At 47.9% G+C, this 16,039-nt stretch overlaps 1 protein-coding gene across 1 annotated transcript in view; it reads left to right on the top strand.

The window, feature by feature from the left end:
• LOC126252738 (uncharacterized) overlaps positions 1–16,039 on the top strand; it is a 175,975-nt gene that overhangs the window by 67,585 nt on the left and 92,351 nt on the right. The window contains exons 5-6 of the mRNA XM_049953641.1: positions 4,333–4,559; positions 15,143–15,821. Coding sequence (XP_049809598.1) covers positions 4,333–4,559; positions 15,143–15,821 — 906 coding nt within the window. The remainder of the gene's footprint in view (positions 1–4,332; positions 4,560–15,142; positions 15,822–16,039) is intronic.

Here is a 16,039-nt window from a genome sequence, read left to right on the forward strand (position 1 = left end):
GAACATTAGTGTCATGCAATATTTTGTGTAATGTAATATCTTGTACAGACATCCTTTATTAACCTGACACGTTCCACATTATAACGAAGTGTCGTATTCATGATCTATGGAACAAGTATTAATCTAATCTAATCTAGATGGTTGCGTTACAGATTTTCGTTGCATGTGACTTACGTGAAATGTCGGTTTGGAGTGTTTGTTTTCATAGCATTCGTCCAACAGATGTGAATACATTCCCACTGCATTCTTATTGTTCCACACGTAAATTTTTCTCACTGAACACTTTAGATTTGTTACTGAGACGATTTCTATCACGCACCTCATGTTTTGATACATACAAAGAGCTTACAAGCATATGAGTATCAAAGATGCTATGATATATCGTAACATTTGACGATGATGTCCTATGTTTGGAATGGATCATATATTCATTTACGCAACTGTAATGTCTTTTACACTAGTACAGAGACATTGATTTTTTGAGTTGCTATTGTTACATTAATTATGAACTATTTTTTTAAATATACATATAGTACTGTATAGGTAAATTTCTGGCTGGTCGCTGTCCCAACACCATCAACATTTGTCTTCAACAACAGCCACGATCTCCATCATGTCATCATATGACAAAATTTTGCATTAAGTTCTATTTCAACTTACCACGTCACATTCGGATAAAATCGCAAGGTTTCAATGACTGGCTCAATCTCCAAAATCCTACTTTTCCTCAAACCGCACAAAACCCCTCCTGATACCTCCTCCTAGCCCCCATCTGCACAAACCCCATACTGACACCTCCTTCTTACGCCCTTCCCTCCAATCTGCCTCACCTCGTTGTTTGGCAAGGTCTTCATCCTCCCACAGTGCATCCATCAGCTCTTGAACTTGTTGCGTCACCGCCAGACACCACACTTGCTAGGTGGTAGCCTTTAAATCGGCCGCGGTCCGTTAGCATACGTCGGACCCGCGTGTCGCCACTATCAGTGATTGCAGACCGAGCGCCGCCACACGGCAGGTCTAGTCTAGAGAGACTCCCTAGCACTCGCCCAGTTGTACAGCCGACTTTGCTAGCGATGGTTCACTGACAAAATACGCTCTCATTTGCAGAGACGACAGTTAAGCATAGCCTTCAGCTACGTCATTTGCTACGACCTAGCAAGGCGCCACATTCAGTTACTATAATTACTGTGTATTCTGAACAGATAATATTGTGAATCATGTACCGTCAAGAGCGACGTTCATCATTAATGGATTAAATTACGTCCGCTTTCTGAATTCTCATTCATTGCCATGTTCCAGACCTCACGTCAGTATAGTTCTTCCCTCCTCACGCCAGCCTGCGTGAGCTAAAGCGCGTGCATTTCGGCCTTGCCTCGTAACACGGTGTTGGCTCTTCTGCTAACACAAAGAGAACTAACACCACTTTCTTCTTGTTAAGCAGTACTGCTTCCATTCCAGTTTGACGATCAGCTCTTGCACTTCACCCATCTCCTATCGCAGCAGTTACCCTAAATCCGCTATTTTGTCTCCCTCGACTTAGAGAGCCTACGACCATGTGTGACAGTCCAGTCTCCTTTTCAAACTCCACACATATGCTCTTCCATTTAACAATGTCTGCCTTATTGCCTCCTTCCTATCCGATCATCCATCCTTTGTTACTATTAACAATACAAATTCCTGTACCTTCCATCCCACTGTTGGGGTGCCCCAAAGCTCCGTCCTTTCTACTCTCATTCATCTCCTCTACACTGCTGGTATGCCCAAACCACCGCCTCCAGTCCACCTCCTTCAGTGAGCTGATGATTCTGATACCCTCGCTCTCTATGCTGCACTCCAGCAAAATCTAATGATCGCTCCATATCTACCTCAATCACTTTACCCCACGGTTAACAAAAGGCTCTTCAAGATCAACACCTTCAAAACCAAGGCAGTAATTACAGGAGGAACCACCTACACTTTCCACTTCCATGACTTCCGCCTTGAAATTTACGACTGTTGTATCCAGTTAAGTAGCGCACTAAAAATATCTTGGACTAACCTTAACTGGCAATTAATGTGGAAACTTTACCTGCTAACCGTCCAACAGAAAGCCTACAATACACCAAAACTATGAACAGGCCGAACTTGGCGATTACACTCCTCCACTATTCTCCACTGATCCCAACCATCGTCTGCTTTGCAAATGTTCCATGGATTTCCACCCCACAACAGTTGTATATGTCTCTCCAAATCAATGTTCAAAAAATGTTGAAATGTGTGTGAAATCTTATGGGATTTAACTGCTAAGGTCATCAGTCCCTAAGCTTACACCCTACTTAACCTAAATTATCCTAAGGACAAACACACACAAGCATGCCCGAGGGAGGACTCTAACCTCCGCCGAGACCAGCCGCACAGTCCATGACTGCAGCGCCTCAGACCGCTCGGCTAATCCGGCGCGGCCTTTCCAAATCGTTAAACTTCATGTGCTCCATCTCACTTTCCATATCCGTTTATCTTCCCCACATGAACCCCGCACAGTCTCATCAAATTCTCACCCTTCCTCACACATTGAACGCCTCTGCATCTCTGTCTGTTAATCTCATTGTCTCTCCTCTGATCACAGGCCCTGTTATGCTGCCATGCCTTTACACACACAGCCGTCCGTCCCTACAGCTATACACACCTACACACGCTCCATATCCTATCCCAACGCAACTTCAACCAACTCCCTCTCCCTGGCAGTGATATCTACCCCAATACTTGTTGCTTCCACCAACTTTACTTCTTCCCCAGCTGTTACACTCCACATCAGAGCTCCTCTCTCGTTTACCCTCTCCATGCATCCCTATCCCTTTCCTCTTGTAATCACTATCCTACCCACAGATCACACTATTCGTCACCCTCAGTCTTTCCCGCCATCTAAGTTCCCACTATTGGTCTCACTTCCTACCTATCATCTCCATAGTTCTCCTACCTCACACATGCCTGTCTTTTAACCATACCCCTCAAGCCTGTGGAATACATTCTCTCCTCTCAGAATACTGTTCACCAGTGCTGGTCCTTCAAATTTTAAGTGAAAGTGCGGTGCTTCGGTGTTCTTTATCAGAAGAATTTCACCATTGTGTGATGTGTTTTTAAAATGTATATATTTTCAGTTTTCAGCTGTCCATCTTTCATTTTTAATTGAAAATACAAAAGCAGCCATCATGTTTGTTTCTCATGCTCATTATACATCTTCCCATTCGCTTGGCTGAAACGCGGAAAATTTTACCATTTACAGCCCGCCCCCACCCATATGGGGTTTGCAGGGTGAAATAATAATAAAGGGAAAAAATGACTGCCTCTGCCATCGTCGTCAGGGCCTAAGTCCATCGTAAAACTAATTTTTTTCGTTTTCAAAAAATCATTACGTATGTGACTGTTAAAAACACGCTACCTGACAAAGGAAGGGGAGAAGGAAACGAAATCAATATCACAGATTCAGATCGTTTGCAATTTCAATGGTTACAAAAATCAAGTCAAATTCACAAAGAGCTTGTCCCTTTTAGCCCACTTATCAGTGTGACGTTGCAGCTCCTTTGGTTGGGAATGGAATCTTGAAGTATTTGTGTGGTCTCCTGAGGCAAGAGGGCCCAAGGCTGTTGTAACAGACCCTTGATATCCTGGCTTCTGGCGAGCTCATCCCACACATGTTGTTTTGAAGACACATCTACGGGTTTTGCTGGTCACGTGCACACCTTAACATCACGCAGGCAGTTAATAGAGACACATGCCGGTGCTGCCACGGGCAACAGCTCCGTTAGCTGCCCGGTCGACTTACGCCCGCACCCCACAGTGGGTCTATCTGATTTGCTGCTGATAATGTCATCTTGCCTATATAAGCGAGAAACCGTAGGAGCTCTGGGAGTCAGTGAACTCCTGACGACTATGGCGGAAATGGCCATCGGAAGCTCGAGGATTTTATTCGAATTGACGCAGCTTGAAAACGGAGAACGTTTTATTCGTGTAGGGCTTCACCAAAGACTCCGAGGACACATAAGACGAGTAACTTAGAACAGTGCTGGAGACAGTGTTGCGGAGGCAGCGCAAGATGTTGAGTCCCATAGTGCTCAGAGCCATTTGAACCATTTGAACTTAACATCTCACGTCATCAGTCCCCTAGAACTTAGAACTACTTAAACCTAACTAACCTAAGGACATCACACACATCCATGCCCGAGGCAGGATTCGAACCTGCGACCGTAGCGGTCGCGCGGTTCCAGACTGTAGCGCCTAGAACCGCTCGGCCACTAGCGGCCGGCAAGCGTAAGCTCTCCAGCGGCACTGGTGGTGGTGTTGTGTGCTGCGCAGGCGTGCAGAAGCTGGAGGGCGTGGTGGGCGCGCTCGTGGTGCGGCAGGCGCGGTCGCGCGACCCCTGGCTGGAGGCGCGGCTGTACGACCACGACCTGCCGGCGCACGTGGTGGTCGTGACCGACTGGCTGCGCACCGCCGCCGACCACCGCCTGCCGGGGCTCCGGAAGCGGCGCGCCGGCCAGAACCCGGACGCCTTCCTCATCAACGGACGCGGCATCGTCACGGTCAGTACCGAACGTGATGGGAAAGGACTTTTTTGCGTTCCAATCGCCCACATTTTTCTTGCAGCTCGTTTTTCAAACGGTCCAATTATGATGAATAATATGCACCTGTAATGCACCTTCGCCACACACCGTCAGGTGGGTTGCGGAGTATGGATGTAGATGTAGAAACGTCCTTTCCGCCCCAGCCACAGAGCTTCGGTAGCGTAGCACCGAGTCCTACTGCATGCTGTAGCAGGGAATCCTAACAGTCTTGGCGATGTACAGCGCACGAGACAAATTACAAGGGGCGTTTGAAAAGTCCGTGCAAAATTAAAAACTACTTAAGTCTTTGGGCTAAACCTTTTTTATTTTTCGACATAGTCTCCTTTTAGACTTATACATTTCGTCCAACGCTGTTCTAATTTGTTGATCCCTTCCGAATAATAGGAACTGTCCAAGACTGCAAAATAGCTATTAGTTGGTGCAATGACCTCCTCGTCTGAATAAAATCTTTGTCCCGCCAGCCATTTCTTCAAATTGGGGAACAAACAGTAGTCCGAGAGAGCCAAGTCTGGAGAATAGGGGGGATGCGAAACGAGTTGGAATCCTATTTCTATTAATTTTGCGACCGCAACTGCTGAGGTGTGTGCTGGTGCATTGTCGTGATGGAAAAGGACTCTTTTGCGGTCCAATTGCCGGCGTTTTTCTTGCAGCTCGGTTTTCAAACGGTCCAGTAACGATGAATAATATGCACCTGTAATAGTTTTACAATTTTCCAGATAGTCGATGAGGATTATCCCTTGCGAATCGCAAAAGACATTCACCATAACATTTCCGGCCGAAGGACTGGTCTTCGCCTTTCTTGGTGCAGATTCTCCCTATGTAACCCATTGTTTAGACTGTTGTTTTGTCTCAGGAGCATATTAATGTATCCATGTTTCATCCACAGTGACTAAACGACGCTTAAAGTCCTGTGGATTCTTCCCGAACAGCTGCAAACCATCCTTGCAACACTTCACACGATTCCGATTTTGGTCAAGCTATCTCATGTCCAAATGTTTATGCAAAATATTATGTACCCGTTCATTCGAGATGCCCACAGCACTATCAATCTCACGCACCTTAACTCTTCTGTCATCCATTACCGTATCATGGCTTTTATCAATGATTTCTGGAGTCGTAACCTCCAAAGGGCGTCCAGAATTTTCGGCATCACTTGTGTCCATATGGCCACTCCGAAAATTTTGAAACCACCTCCACTAACTGTTCTAATCGAAGGTGCAGAGTCACTGCAATGTTTATCAAGTTCCTCTTTAGTCTGCTGAGACGTTTTGCCTTTCATAAAGTAGTGTTTCATCACCACACGAAATTCTTCTTCGTCCATTTTTTGACAATCACTCGACTTCCTTGATGCACACGAATGCCAAACACAAAGAAATAGATCAATATGGCTGGAGCTTTGTGTGCGTTTTTTCCAAAGATGCTACTAACTAAAAATGACACAGATACGCACCAGTGGTGTCATCTCTCGGACTTTGCACGGACTTTTCAAACGCCCCTCGTACATGATGTACTGCTCCACAGATTTAATCGGAATCGTTTGTTGATTGATCCAGCTTTTTATTCTACACTGCTACACACATAAAAACAGTTTACAATGGGTATTCAATAAGTAATGCAACACATTGTTTTTATCGGCCAATTTCGATGGAAAAAATACGGAATTTATTTTGGAACATCGCGAAATATTCTCACTTCAGCCCCTATGGTCCGTAACGGAGATGCGTTCTAAGCAGAGAACTGTCATTCAGTTTCTTTTGACGGAAAAGCCGAGGATCGCAGATTTTAACAGGCGCTTGCAGAATGTCTACAGAGAACTGGAAGTGAACAAAAGCACGGTGATTCGTTGGGTGAAGCATATGCGATCGTCTCAACAAGGTCGCGCCTACTCGTCCCATCTCACGCGTGCCGTTCGGTCGCAGACAGCTGTGGCTCCTACACAGTTGGAACATCAGGGCAGAGTGTTCGTAGCCACAAAAACGCAAACGAACTTCTCCATGACAACGCAAGACCGCACAGAAGTCTGCGCACCCGAGAGCAGTTCACAAAACTTCACTGGACTGTTCTTCCTCATCCACCATAAGGCCTGGACCACGCAACTTCCGACTTCCATCTGTTTGGGACTAGAAGGGCGCGCTCCGAGGGTAGCAGTGCGTGGGCGATGTGGAGGTTATTGGTTCAGCAACACAGTGGCTCCGACATCGACCAGCACGCTGGTACCATGTGGGAGTACAGGCTGTCGCAGTAAGGCGGCGTAAGGCCGTCGCTGAACGGGGATTACGTTGAAAAGTAGGATTTTGTAACGAAAAGATTGGGGAATAATATGGTGTGTTGGAGCCCTGAATAAGACAATACTGCTCTCAGAAATAAAGTGTTGCATTACTTTTTGAATCCCCCACGTAAGTAAGGGTTGGTAGCTTGGTATTAACCTGCGAGAGAGGGTTAAACACTTCACTATGGCAAAGTTAATAATTAATGCGCTGCACCAGTCCAACTACTTTCAGAAACTTCCTGGCGGATTAAATCTGTGTGCCGGACCGAGAGTCAAACTCGGGACCTTTGCCTTTCGTGGGCAAGTGCTCTGCCAGCTGAGCTACCCAAGCACGACTCACGCCCCGTCCTCACACCTTTACTTCTGCCAGTACCTCGTCTCCTGCCATCCAAACGTCACAGAAGCTCTTCTGCGAAACTTGCAGAACTAGCACTCCTGGAAAAAAGGATATTGCGGAGACATGGCTCAGCCACAGCAAAGGTCCCGAGTTCGAGTCTCGGTACGGGATACAGTTTTAATCGGCCAGGAAGTTTAGTATCAACGCACACTCCACTGCAGAGGGAAAATTTCACTCTGGAAACATCTCCCAGGCTGTGGCTAAGCCATGTCTCCGCAATATCCTTTCTTCCAGGAGTGCTAGTTCTGCAAGGTTCGCAGGAGAGCTTCTGTGAAGTTTGAAAGCTAGGAGGCGAGGTACTGGCAGGAGTGAAGCTGTGAGGACGGGGCGTGAGTCGTGTTTGGATAGCTCAGCTGACAGAGCACTTGCCCACGAAAGGCAAAGGTCCCGAGTTCGAGTCTCGGTCTGGCACACAGATTCAATCTGCCAGGAAGTTTCGTATCAGAGCACACTCCGCTGCAGAGTGAAAATTTCATTCTGGATACTTTCAGAAAGATTTCGAGATCTGAGCATTGTATTGGAATGTAATCGGCGCTAACAGTTTAGTATACTGTCTCAAATTGGCTCGTGAAAGCTCCCACCGATAATGACCCCAACAACAAAAGAGTAACATACTTCAAAGTCTGTAGGAAATAATCACACAAAAATATCATTCTAAAATTTTGTCGGGTACTTTATTGGTTTCTACGAAACCTCGACAAATCCACCTCATTCGCTAGAACGCTATCGTCCAGCTAACTACAGGCTTCGCAGCCTGATACAAGTACTCTGCGAATCTAGCATGTGTGCGATCACCTAAAAGTCAACTCTCTTCTAGAACACCGGAAAGTTCAACTGCAAATCCGTGACCGCGTTCGGAACGCACTTTCGAACTCTTTCAGTTTCACGTACCGCAAGAAATAACTCTATTGATCATGGAAGATACACTTTGCCACCTTCTGAAGGGCCCTACGAAAATACAGCCTGCATCCTCTACGACACACAACTTCTACACCCCGACAGGTTCCTCGATTTCGCCAGCTCCAGAGCGCCCCACGAAATTATTCAACATTTGGGCATTCCAGCCAATCCGAATCAGGCGCATTCTCATTGGCCATTTCCTGTTCCCGCCTACAGTGCTTCTGTAATGTGCTGCTTCCTGTTGAGCACTTTCAGAAGTTTTCCTACTAGTCTTGGATAACGTCGGACATCATGGCAAAGGTCACTCGACCTTCGGTCAGTCAGCCTCGCATGCCAAGATCGCCCCCCCCCCCCCCCCCCCTTAGGAGGATTAAAGATAGACCGACACATCAATTCGACGCTGTAGAAACACACTCCCCCTCCCCACTCCTCACAAACTGGCCATTTCATAGACAATAGCCACAGGAATAGCACACTGGCATTGTCCGCAAATGGTATATTACAAGTACTGAGCCCTCAGTATGCGTGTCTGCAGCTTTCATTCGCAGGATGATTACTTCTACAGCGAATACTTCACCCGGGACCGGAATGTGCACTGTTTTTAAACATCCTGACAGATTAATACTGCACACCCAATCAGGGCTTCTATGCGGAACCGTGCCTTTCGTGAACAATCCTCTAACCGACTGAACTGTCCAGGCATGAACAACAAGTCACCCTCTTAAGTTCCGCTAGCAGGCCAATAATTAGAACTTTTCGCAATGAAAAGCTTTCTGATTGCTCGTATCGATGGGATTGAAATTAGGCGGTGGGACGAACTATGTTTTATTTATCAATTCTTATGGCAGCTACTGTCAGCGCACATATTAAGGGAGTCGCGTTTAGTCATTGACCTCAAATGGTTCAAATGGCTCTGAGCACTATGAGACTTAACAGCTGAGGTCATCAGTCCCGTAGAAGTTAGAACTACTTAAACCTAACTAACGTAAGGACATCACACACATCCATGCCCGAGGCAGGATTCGAACCTGCGACCGTAGCAGTCGCGCGGTTCCGGACTGAGCGCCTAGAATCGCTAGACCACTGCGGCCGGCCGTTGACCTTAAGTTTTGGTGTTGTTTAGATGAATTCCACTATACGTTTTCTGTCTGCTTAGACCTATAGTGTAAAGTGGCAATTAGCAACGTTGTTTGCAGATACATCGACTGACAAAAGAATGAAGCAGCCAGAAGCTGACGAGGAAACGAAAAATCACGGGTTGAAAGGCTATCTGATGTTATTTATGGATTCTTCTGTTACTTCTTGGTAGAACAACTCCATACTTAAGTTTGAATAACAAGTAAACAGTTTTTGTTTTACTGATTTTCGTTTATTGCGAACCAGTTTTCGGCTTATTAGGCCATCTTACGGAAACAACACTCTAGTGCCTGGAAGGGACATTGCTTTTTAGGTAACCAAACATTATAGATGAAGATTCAATCACCGGCATAGCGTGTTGTGCAACGAACTTGTTTCTTAATGTTGAAATTACATTTTACACAATGGACACTGTTCAGTCCAATAAATAATTAAATTTTACAATATTAAAGGTTAAATGGTTTTTATTTTATGAGATACCGGTAAAATGAATACATTTAATTTATGTTGTGCAACAAACCTTTTCTTTCTTTCTTTTTTTTTTTTTTACACCAAACTCTAGGCAATGGACATTATTATAGATAATAATTAGAATACATCACCTTACGTTATTACAAAATATATGGTTATGATGCTGTAACTGAGCACTCGCAGCTTATGTTGAGAAACAAACATATTTTACATTGTAAATAGTATTTTTATTCAGTGGACTATATTGAACATAGTACATCATTAAAATATACAGTATAGAAGTATTACACGTTATATTGCAAAAGTTTATGGGCTAAGGAATAGGAAAGTGTACTAGTATGTGTCATTGTGGCGGTTTGTGGGTATGTGACTAGTTGATAGCGTCATGTGAAACTTAAAAGTGAGGATGTGATCAGCTGTAGTTGATCATTTAGAGCCAGCTGGAGATTTTGGGGTGTGTCTATTTATCTCAAGTGCTTTTAGCACGCTTGGTTTTCTTCCTTTGTTGGCTACGTGTAGTACTACTGTGTGGATTTGGTATTTGCGTCCTTCCTTCAGCACATGTTTGGCAAAGGTGTAGTCTGACTTATGCAATCTCCAGCTACATTCTTGTTCAATCAGCCTAGCTGTTATGGCCCTGCATGCCTGACCAACATACAGTTTGTTGCAGCCATTACAAGTGATTTTATAAACAGCATTGTTACTTAATAACTCTGTTTTGTCCTTGCTGTTGAACAGGATATGGACTGTAGTGCCTCTTACATAAAATGATGTTTTGTAGTTGCAGGATCTGAGGGTTCGGCTAATTCGTCAGGCAGATTTCCTAAATGTGGGGCATTACAGCAGCTGCTGTTAGAGATGACTTTTGCCGCAGAGTGCGCATACACATAGGGTAACAGTAGAACAAAGACAGTGTACTTGTTGTTCAACCTTAGATATCTGATGTTATACCAGCGATTACAAAATCTGTCAAATTTACGAATAACTTGACAGTATAGGCCGACTTATCAGTATAACGTTGTACCCTACTATGACCTGGATAGATGTAGTGATTCGACTGGAAAGGGTGGACTAAAGCCGTTGTATGGACCTCAGAATCAAGCTGGCGCTCAACTGTACATGGTCCTTGGCATCTGGGGCACTGGCACTGAGAAAGGGCTGACACACGAGCTGGTCCCATACATGTTGTATGATGGACAGATCTGGGGATTTTGTTGGCCACTGGAGTACCTCTCCATCAAGCAGACAGTTGATGGGGAAACGTTCCGTGTATGGACCAGTTTTGCGTTGTTGAAAAAGGGAACCACGATACTGTTGCTTGAGAGGTAACGCAGGAGAATGCAGAGTGTCAGTGACACACTCTTGTGTGCCGTCAGTGTCCCCTTGATTACCAACAGCTGTAACCTGTGGTCATACCCAGTGGCTCCCCACACCATGATGGCAGGAGTAACACTGTTCTACATCTCAAAATATTTCAGGAATGGAATATCTCCCCATGTCGCTCGCTATGCTCGCTAATGTTGGTCATCTTTGGTGGTACACAGCTGCAATTCATCACTGAATACAGTGCGATGCCGTTCATCAGCAGTCTATGCTTCCCATTCGAGACACCACATCAAATGCAGCTGTTTTTGTTGAGGTGTTAACAGCAGTCTGTTCATGGGACGGTAATTTCCCAGCCTGGTTGCTGCTAGTCTTTGACCCATGGTTGAGGGTGACACAGATTGTCCAATAGAGTCTACTACTTGTTCTCAGATGGCATGCACAGATGTGAAGGCACTACAGTATGCCTGATGCACAGCATGCTAATCCTCCCTTGTGGTGCTCAGACGTGGTTGACCATAACCTTGACAATGAGTACGCCTACCTCCACGTTCCCATGCAGTCCAACATCGGGCGACTATCACGTACTATTTCCCTACAAATCTGGGTAATGCATGATTTCACCAGCCAGCCAAATGGAGACACATGATGAGGCACCTCTTAAACTCTGTCAGCTCTCTGCGTGGAAACATGCAGAGGTCGTGGGCATTCTGAAATCCGGCAAGGACCCACGCCAGGCATCGAGCTACCGACCCATCAGCCTGCTCCCATCCATCTCGAAAGTTTTCGAGAGGCTGTACGCGACAAGACTGATGCGTCACTTCACCCAGGAGGGCATCATCCCGGACGAGCAGTTCGGGTTCCGAGAAGAACATGCCACTTCCCACCAGCTCTTGCGGGCGGTAGAACCGGCGATGAGGGCACTGGAAACAAGGGAATTCTTTGGGGCAGTGTTCCTCGACGTCTCCCGAGCGTTTGACTCGGTGTGGCACGACGGTCTCGAGTTCAAACTTTTTGAACAAGGGATACGGACGTCCCTCATGACGCTGCTGCTGTCGTACCAATCTGAACGAACCTTCCACGTGAGGGCTGACGACGGTACGTCCACAGACCGGCAGATACGTGCAGGGGTGCCGCAGGGGTCGGTTCTCGGCCCCTCGCTGTACTCCCTGCACACTGCCGACGCGCCGAAAGTGGCAGGAGTCGAACTGGCGCTGTACTCTGATGATACGGCCCTGTTCACTCGCAGCATGAACGACCGACTGCTGAGAAACCGCCTCCAACGCGGGTGCGACGCCTTGGGCTCATGGGGAACAAAGTGGCGGCTGAAATTCAACGACACAAAGAGCCAGGCAGTCGTCTTGACCCGAAGACTTCTGCCACCAGGGCTTACGCCGGTCGAAATCCTGGGAGAACCTATCCCATGGAGTGGGACGGCGAAATACCTAGGGGTTACCCTAGACCGCAGGCTCACCTGGAAGCATCACATCCGTGATGTGAAAGGTAGAGCAATAGGACGCCTTCGCGCCCTGTATCCGCTGCTAAACCCGCAGTCGTCATTGCCACCGCAACACGGCATCACGCTTTACCTAACATTGGTTCGCCCACTGTTAGAGTATGCTGCCGTGGTCTGGGGGAAAGCCGCAGATACTCACATTGTGACTCTGCAGCGGATACAGAACCCCGCCCTGAAGACTGCTATGCATCTTCCGAGGCGCTTCTCGACACAACAAGGACACCGGGATACTGCCTCTCCGAGACAGGTTTCGCGCCATTGCCGGGAAGTTCTACGAAAAGACGGGACGCTCCCGCAACCGGCTCATCCGTGGACTGGGCCAGCAACCTCATCACAGGCCAACCACGCGTTGGCCTGACCTGCTGAGGGATTAAGTTTTACTAATCCCTCAACAGAGTGTGTCTTTCTCTTTTTTTCAGATTACACCAGCTAGGACCAATCAACAAGAGTGGTAATAAATCTTTCTCTCTCTTACAGGAACCGCAGAAATGACAAATTTTGTCTAAACTGCACCACCACGAGCCAAGGACAGGCTAGTCATTCCAGCGTCAGGTGCTGATAACGCTGTCTCACGGGAGTGCACGGAATTTCCGAGTCTTTAATCACTGAACATCTGGCACTCTTCACTCCCCTTATACAACTTACCAGGCCTGTTAACAACAATAAACATGAACAACAGTAATACATCCTAGTCGCCATTCTGCCTCTCAGAGAAAATTGCGACTCTGATGATTCACACTGACTTCACAGAAGTCATGGGATACGACCTAATATTGTGTCGGATCTTCTTTTGCTCGGTGTTCTGCAGCAACTCGGCGTGGGGTGTTGTGTAGCAACTCGAGGTGGCATGGACTCCCCAAGCCGTTGGAAGTCCCCTGCAGAAATACTGAACCGTGCTGCTTCTATCGCCATCCATAGTTGAGGAACTGTTGCTGGTGCAGGTTTTTGTGCACGAACTCAACTATCGATTATGTCCCATAAATAATGGATGGGTTTCATGTCAGACAATCTGGGTGGCCAGATCACGTCCAGAATATTCTTCAATCCAACTGCGAACAACTGTCGGCTATCCACGACGTGCTGCCTTCCATAAACATTCTGGGAGCCTGAAGTCCATGAATGACTGCAAATCGTCTGCAGCTGCCAGAACTGAACCACTTCTAGTCGCTGCACAGGGTAGCCATGTGATCTGAAGTGTCTTCTCACGGTTTGCACTGCTCCCTCCATCTGAGGTTCGATCCTCCTCAGGCATGGGTGTGTGTGTGTTGTCCTTAGCGTAAGTTAGGTTAAGTTAGATTAAGTAGTGTGTAAGCCTAGGGATCGATGGCCTTAGCAGTTAGGTCCCATACGAACTTACCACAAATTTCCAAATTTTTCCATTTTCAGTTGGGCCAGAGGACCCAGTCTATTCGATGTAAACACAGCCCACACGTTTATCGAACCACCAGCTGCCGGCACAGTGCCTTGTTGACAACTTGGATCCATGGATTTGTGGGGCCTCCGCCACACTTGAACCCTACCATTAGCTATTACAAACTAAAATAGGACTCATCTGACCAAACCATGGTTTTCCAGTCGACTATGGTGCAACCGATACGGTCACGTGCACAGGAGATGTGCTGCAGGTAATGTGCTGTCAGCAAAGGCACTCGCGTCGGTTGTCTGCTATCATAAACCATTAACGTCAATTTCACCGTACTGTCCTAACGGATACGTGTTTCGTACTCCCAGATTGGTTTAACGCAGTGTTGCTTGTCTATTAGCACTGACAACTCTACCCAAACGCCACTACTCTCGATCGATAAGTGAACACTGTCCGGCACTGCATTGTCTGTGGTGAGAGGTGATGGCTCAAATGTATTCTCCGCACACTCTTAACACTGTGGATCCCGGAATATTGAATTCCCTACCGATTTTTGAAATGTCCAGCTCCAACTACCGTTCCGCATTGGAAGACTGTTCATTCGCGTCATGTGGCCATAACCGTGTCGGAAACTTTTTCACTTGAATCACTTGAGTACAACTGTCAGCTCCGCCAATGCACTGCCCTTTTGTACCTCGTGTATATGACACTCGCCAAGGGGCCCGGGTTCGATTCCCCGTTGGGTTGGACATTTTCTCCGCTCAGGGACTGGGTGTTGTGTTGTACTCATTATCATTTCATCATCATCAGCGGAAGGCAACGGGAAACCACCACTCGAATCACTTCCCTAGACGCTCATGCGGTATACCTCTCTTGACGAGGCTTCCCCCATGACGAGACCTGCCGCAAGGCAGAAAACAATGTAGTTATATGACACTACCGCCATCTGTATATGTGCATATCGCTCTCCCATAATGTCCCCTCACTGTACCTCCCCACCAATGGTGTGTGTGTGTGAAGTTAAATCGACTTCCGATCATGTATTCCTTGTGCTTTGCTTCTTTTGGCAAGCAGTGTAGATACGTACAACGAAAAACAGAAATATTAGTCCAGAAGGTAGCTGCGAAGTGTGGCTGATGTGTGGAGTGCTGTCGCTGATGTGCAGGACTCTGTGCCGGGCCCGTCGCTGGCTTCGCTGGTGCGGCCGCTGGAGCCGTGGCTGGTGGAGGCCGCCCTGGCCGCCGTGCCGCCCGGCCGCCAGCGGCACGACCACGGCCAGCCCGACCACGACCTCGGGCACGACCGCGACCGCGACCACGACCACGACCACGACCTCGGCCACGACCTCGACCTCGGACACGACCACGACCACGACCACGACCACGACCACGACCACGACCACGACCACGACCACGACCACGACCGCGGCCACGACCACGACCTCGATCACGACCACGACCGCGGCCACGACCGCAGCCACGACCTCGATCACGACCACGGCCACGACCGCGGCCACGACCGCGGCCACGACCACGACCACGACCACGACCTCGATCACGACCGCGACCGCGACCACGACCACGACCGCGACCACGACCGCGGCCACGACCACGACCCGCTGCAGGCGGAGCCGCGCCGCCCCCGGCTGTGGAGGCCGTGGCCGCAGGCGCCGCTGGCGCGCCTCCACGTGGCGGCGGGCCGTCGCTACCGCCTGAGGCTGATTGCCGCCACCTGCCTCGTCTGCCCCTTCCGCTTCAGCGTCCAGCACCACCGGCTCTCCGTCATCGCAGCCGACGGCGCGCCCGTCCACCCGCGCACCGTCGACGGCGTCGTCATGTGGCCAGGTCAGTGATCCATTAACTATTCACAGCTCTCCGACAGCTCTTTTGTATCTCAGTTGGTTGGAAACTAGCTGCCAACATGCTCTATGCCTGCTCGAGTTGGATTTTCAAGTGTGTGTCGTAGTTACGAGGGTCACTCCAAAAGAAATGCACACCATTTTTTTTTAATCCATCTTTTATTCTACATGTTTGAAAGTTTTACAGTGTGTAGATACATCCTT

The sequence above is a fragment of the Schistocerca nitens genome, chromosome 4, assembly GCF_023898315.1.
Source record: "Schistocerca nitens isolate TAMUIC-IGC-003100 chromosome 4, iqSchNite1.1, whole genome shotgun sequence".
Taxonomy (NCBI): domain Eukaryota; kingdom Metazoa; phylum Arthropoda; class Insecta; order Orthoptera; family Acrididae; genus Schistocerca; species Schistocerca nitens.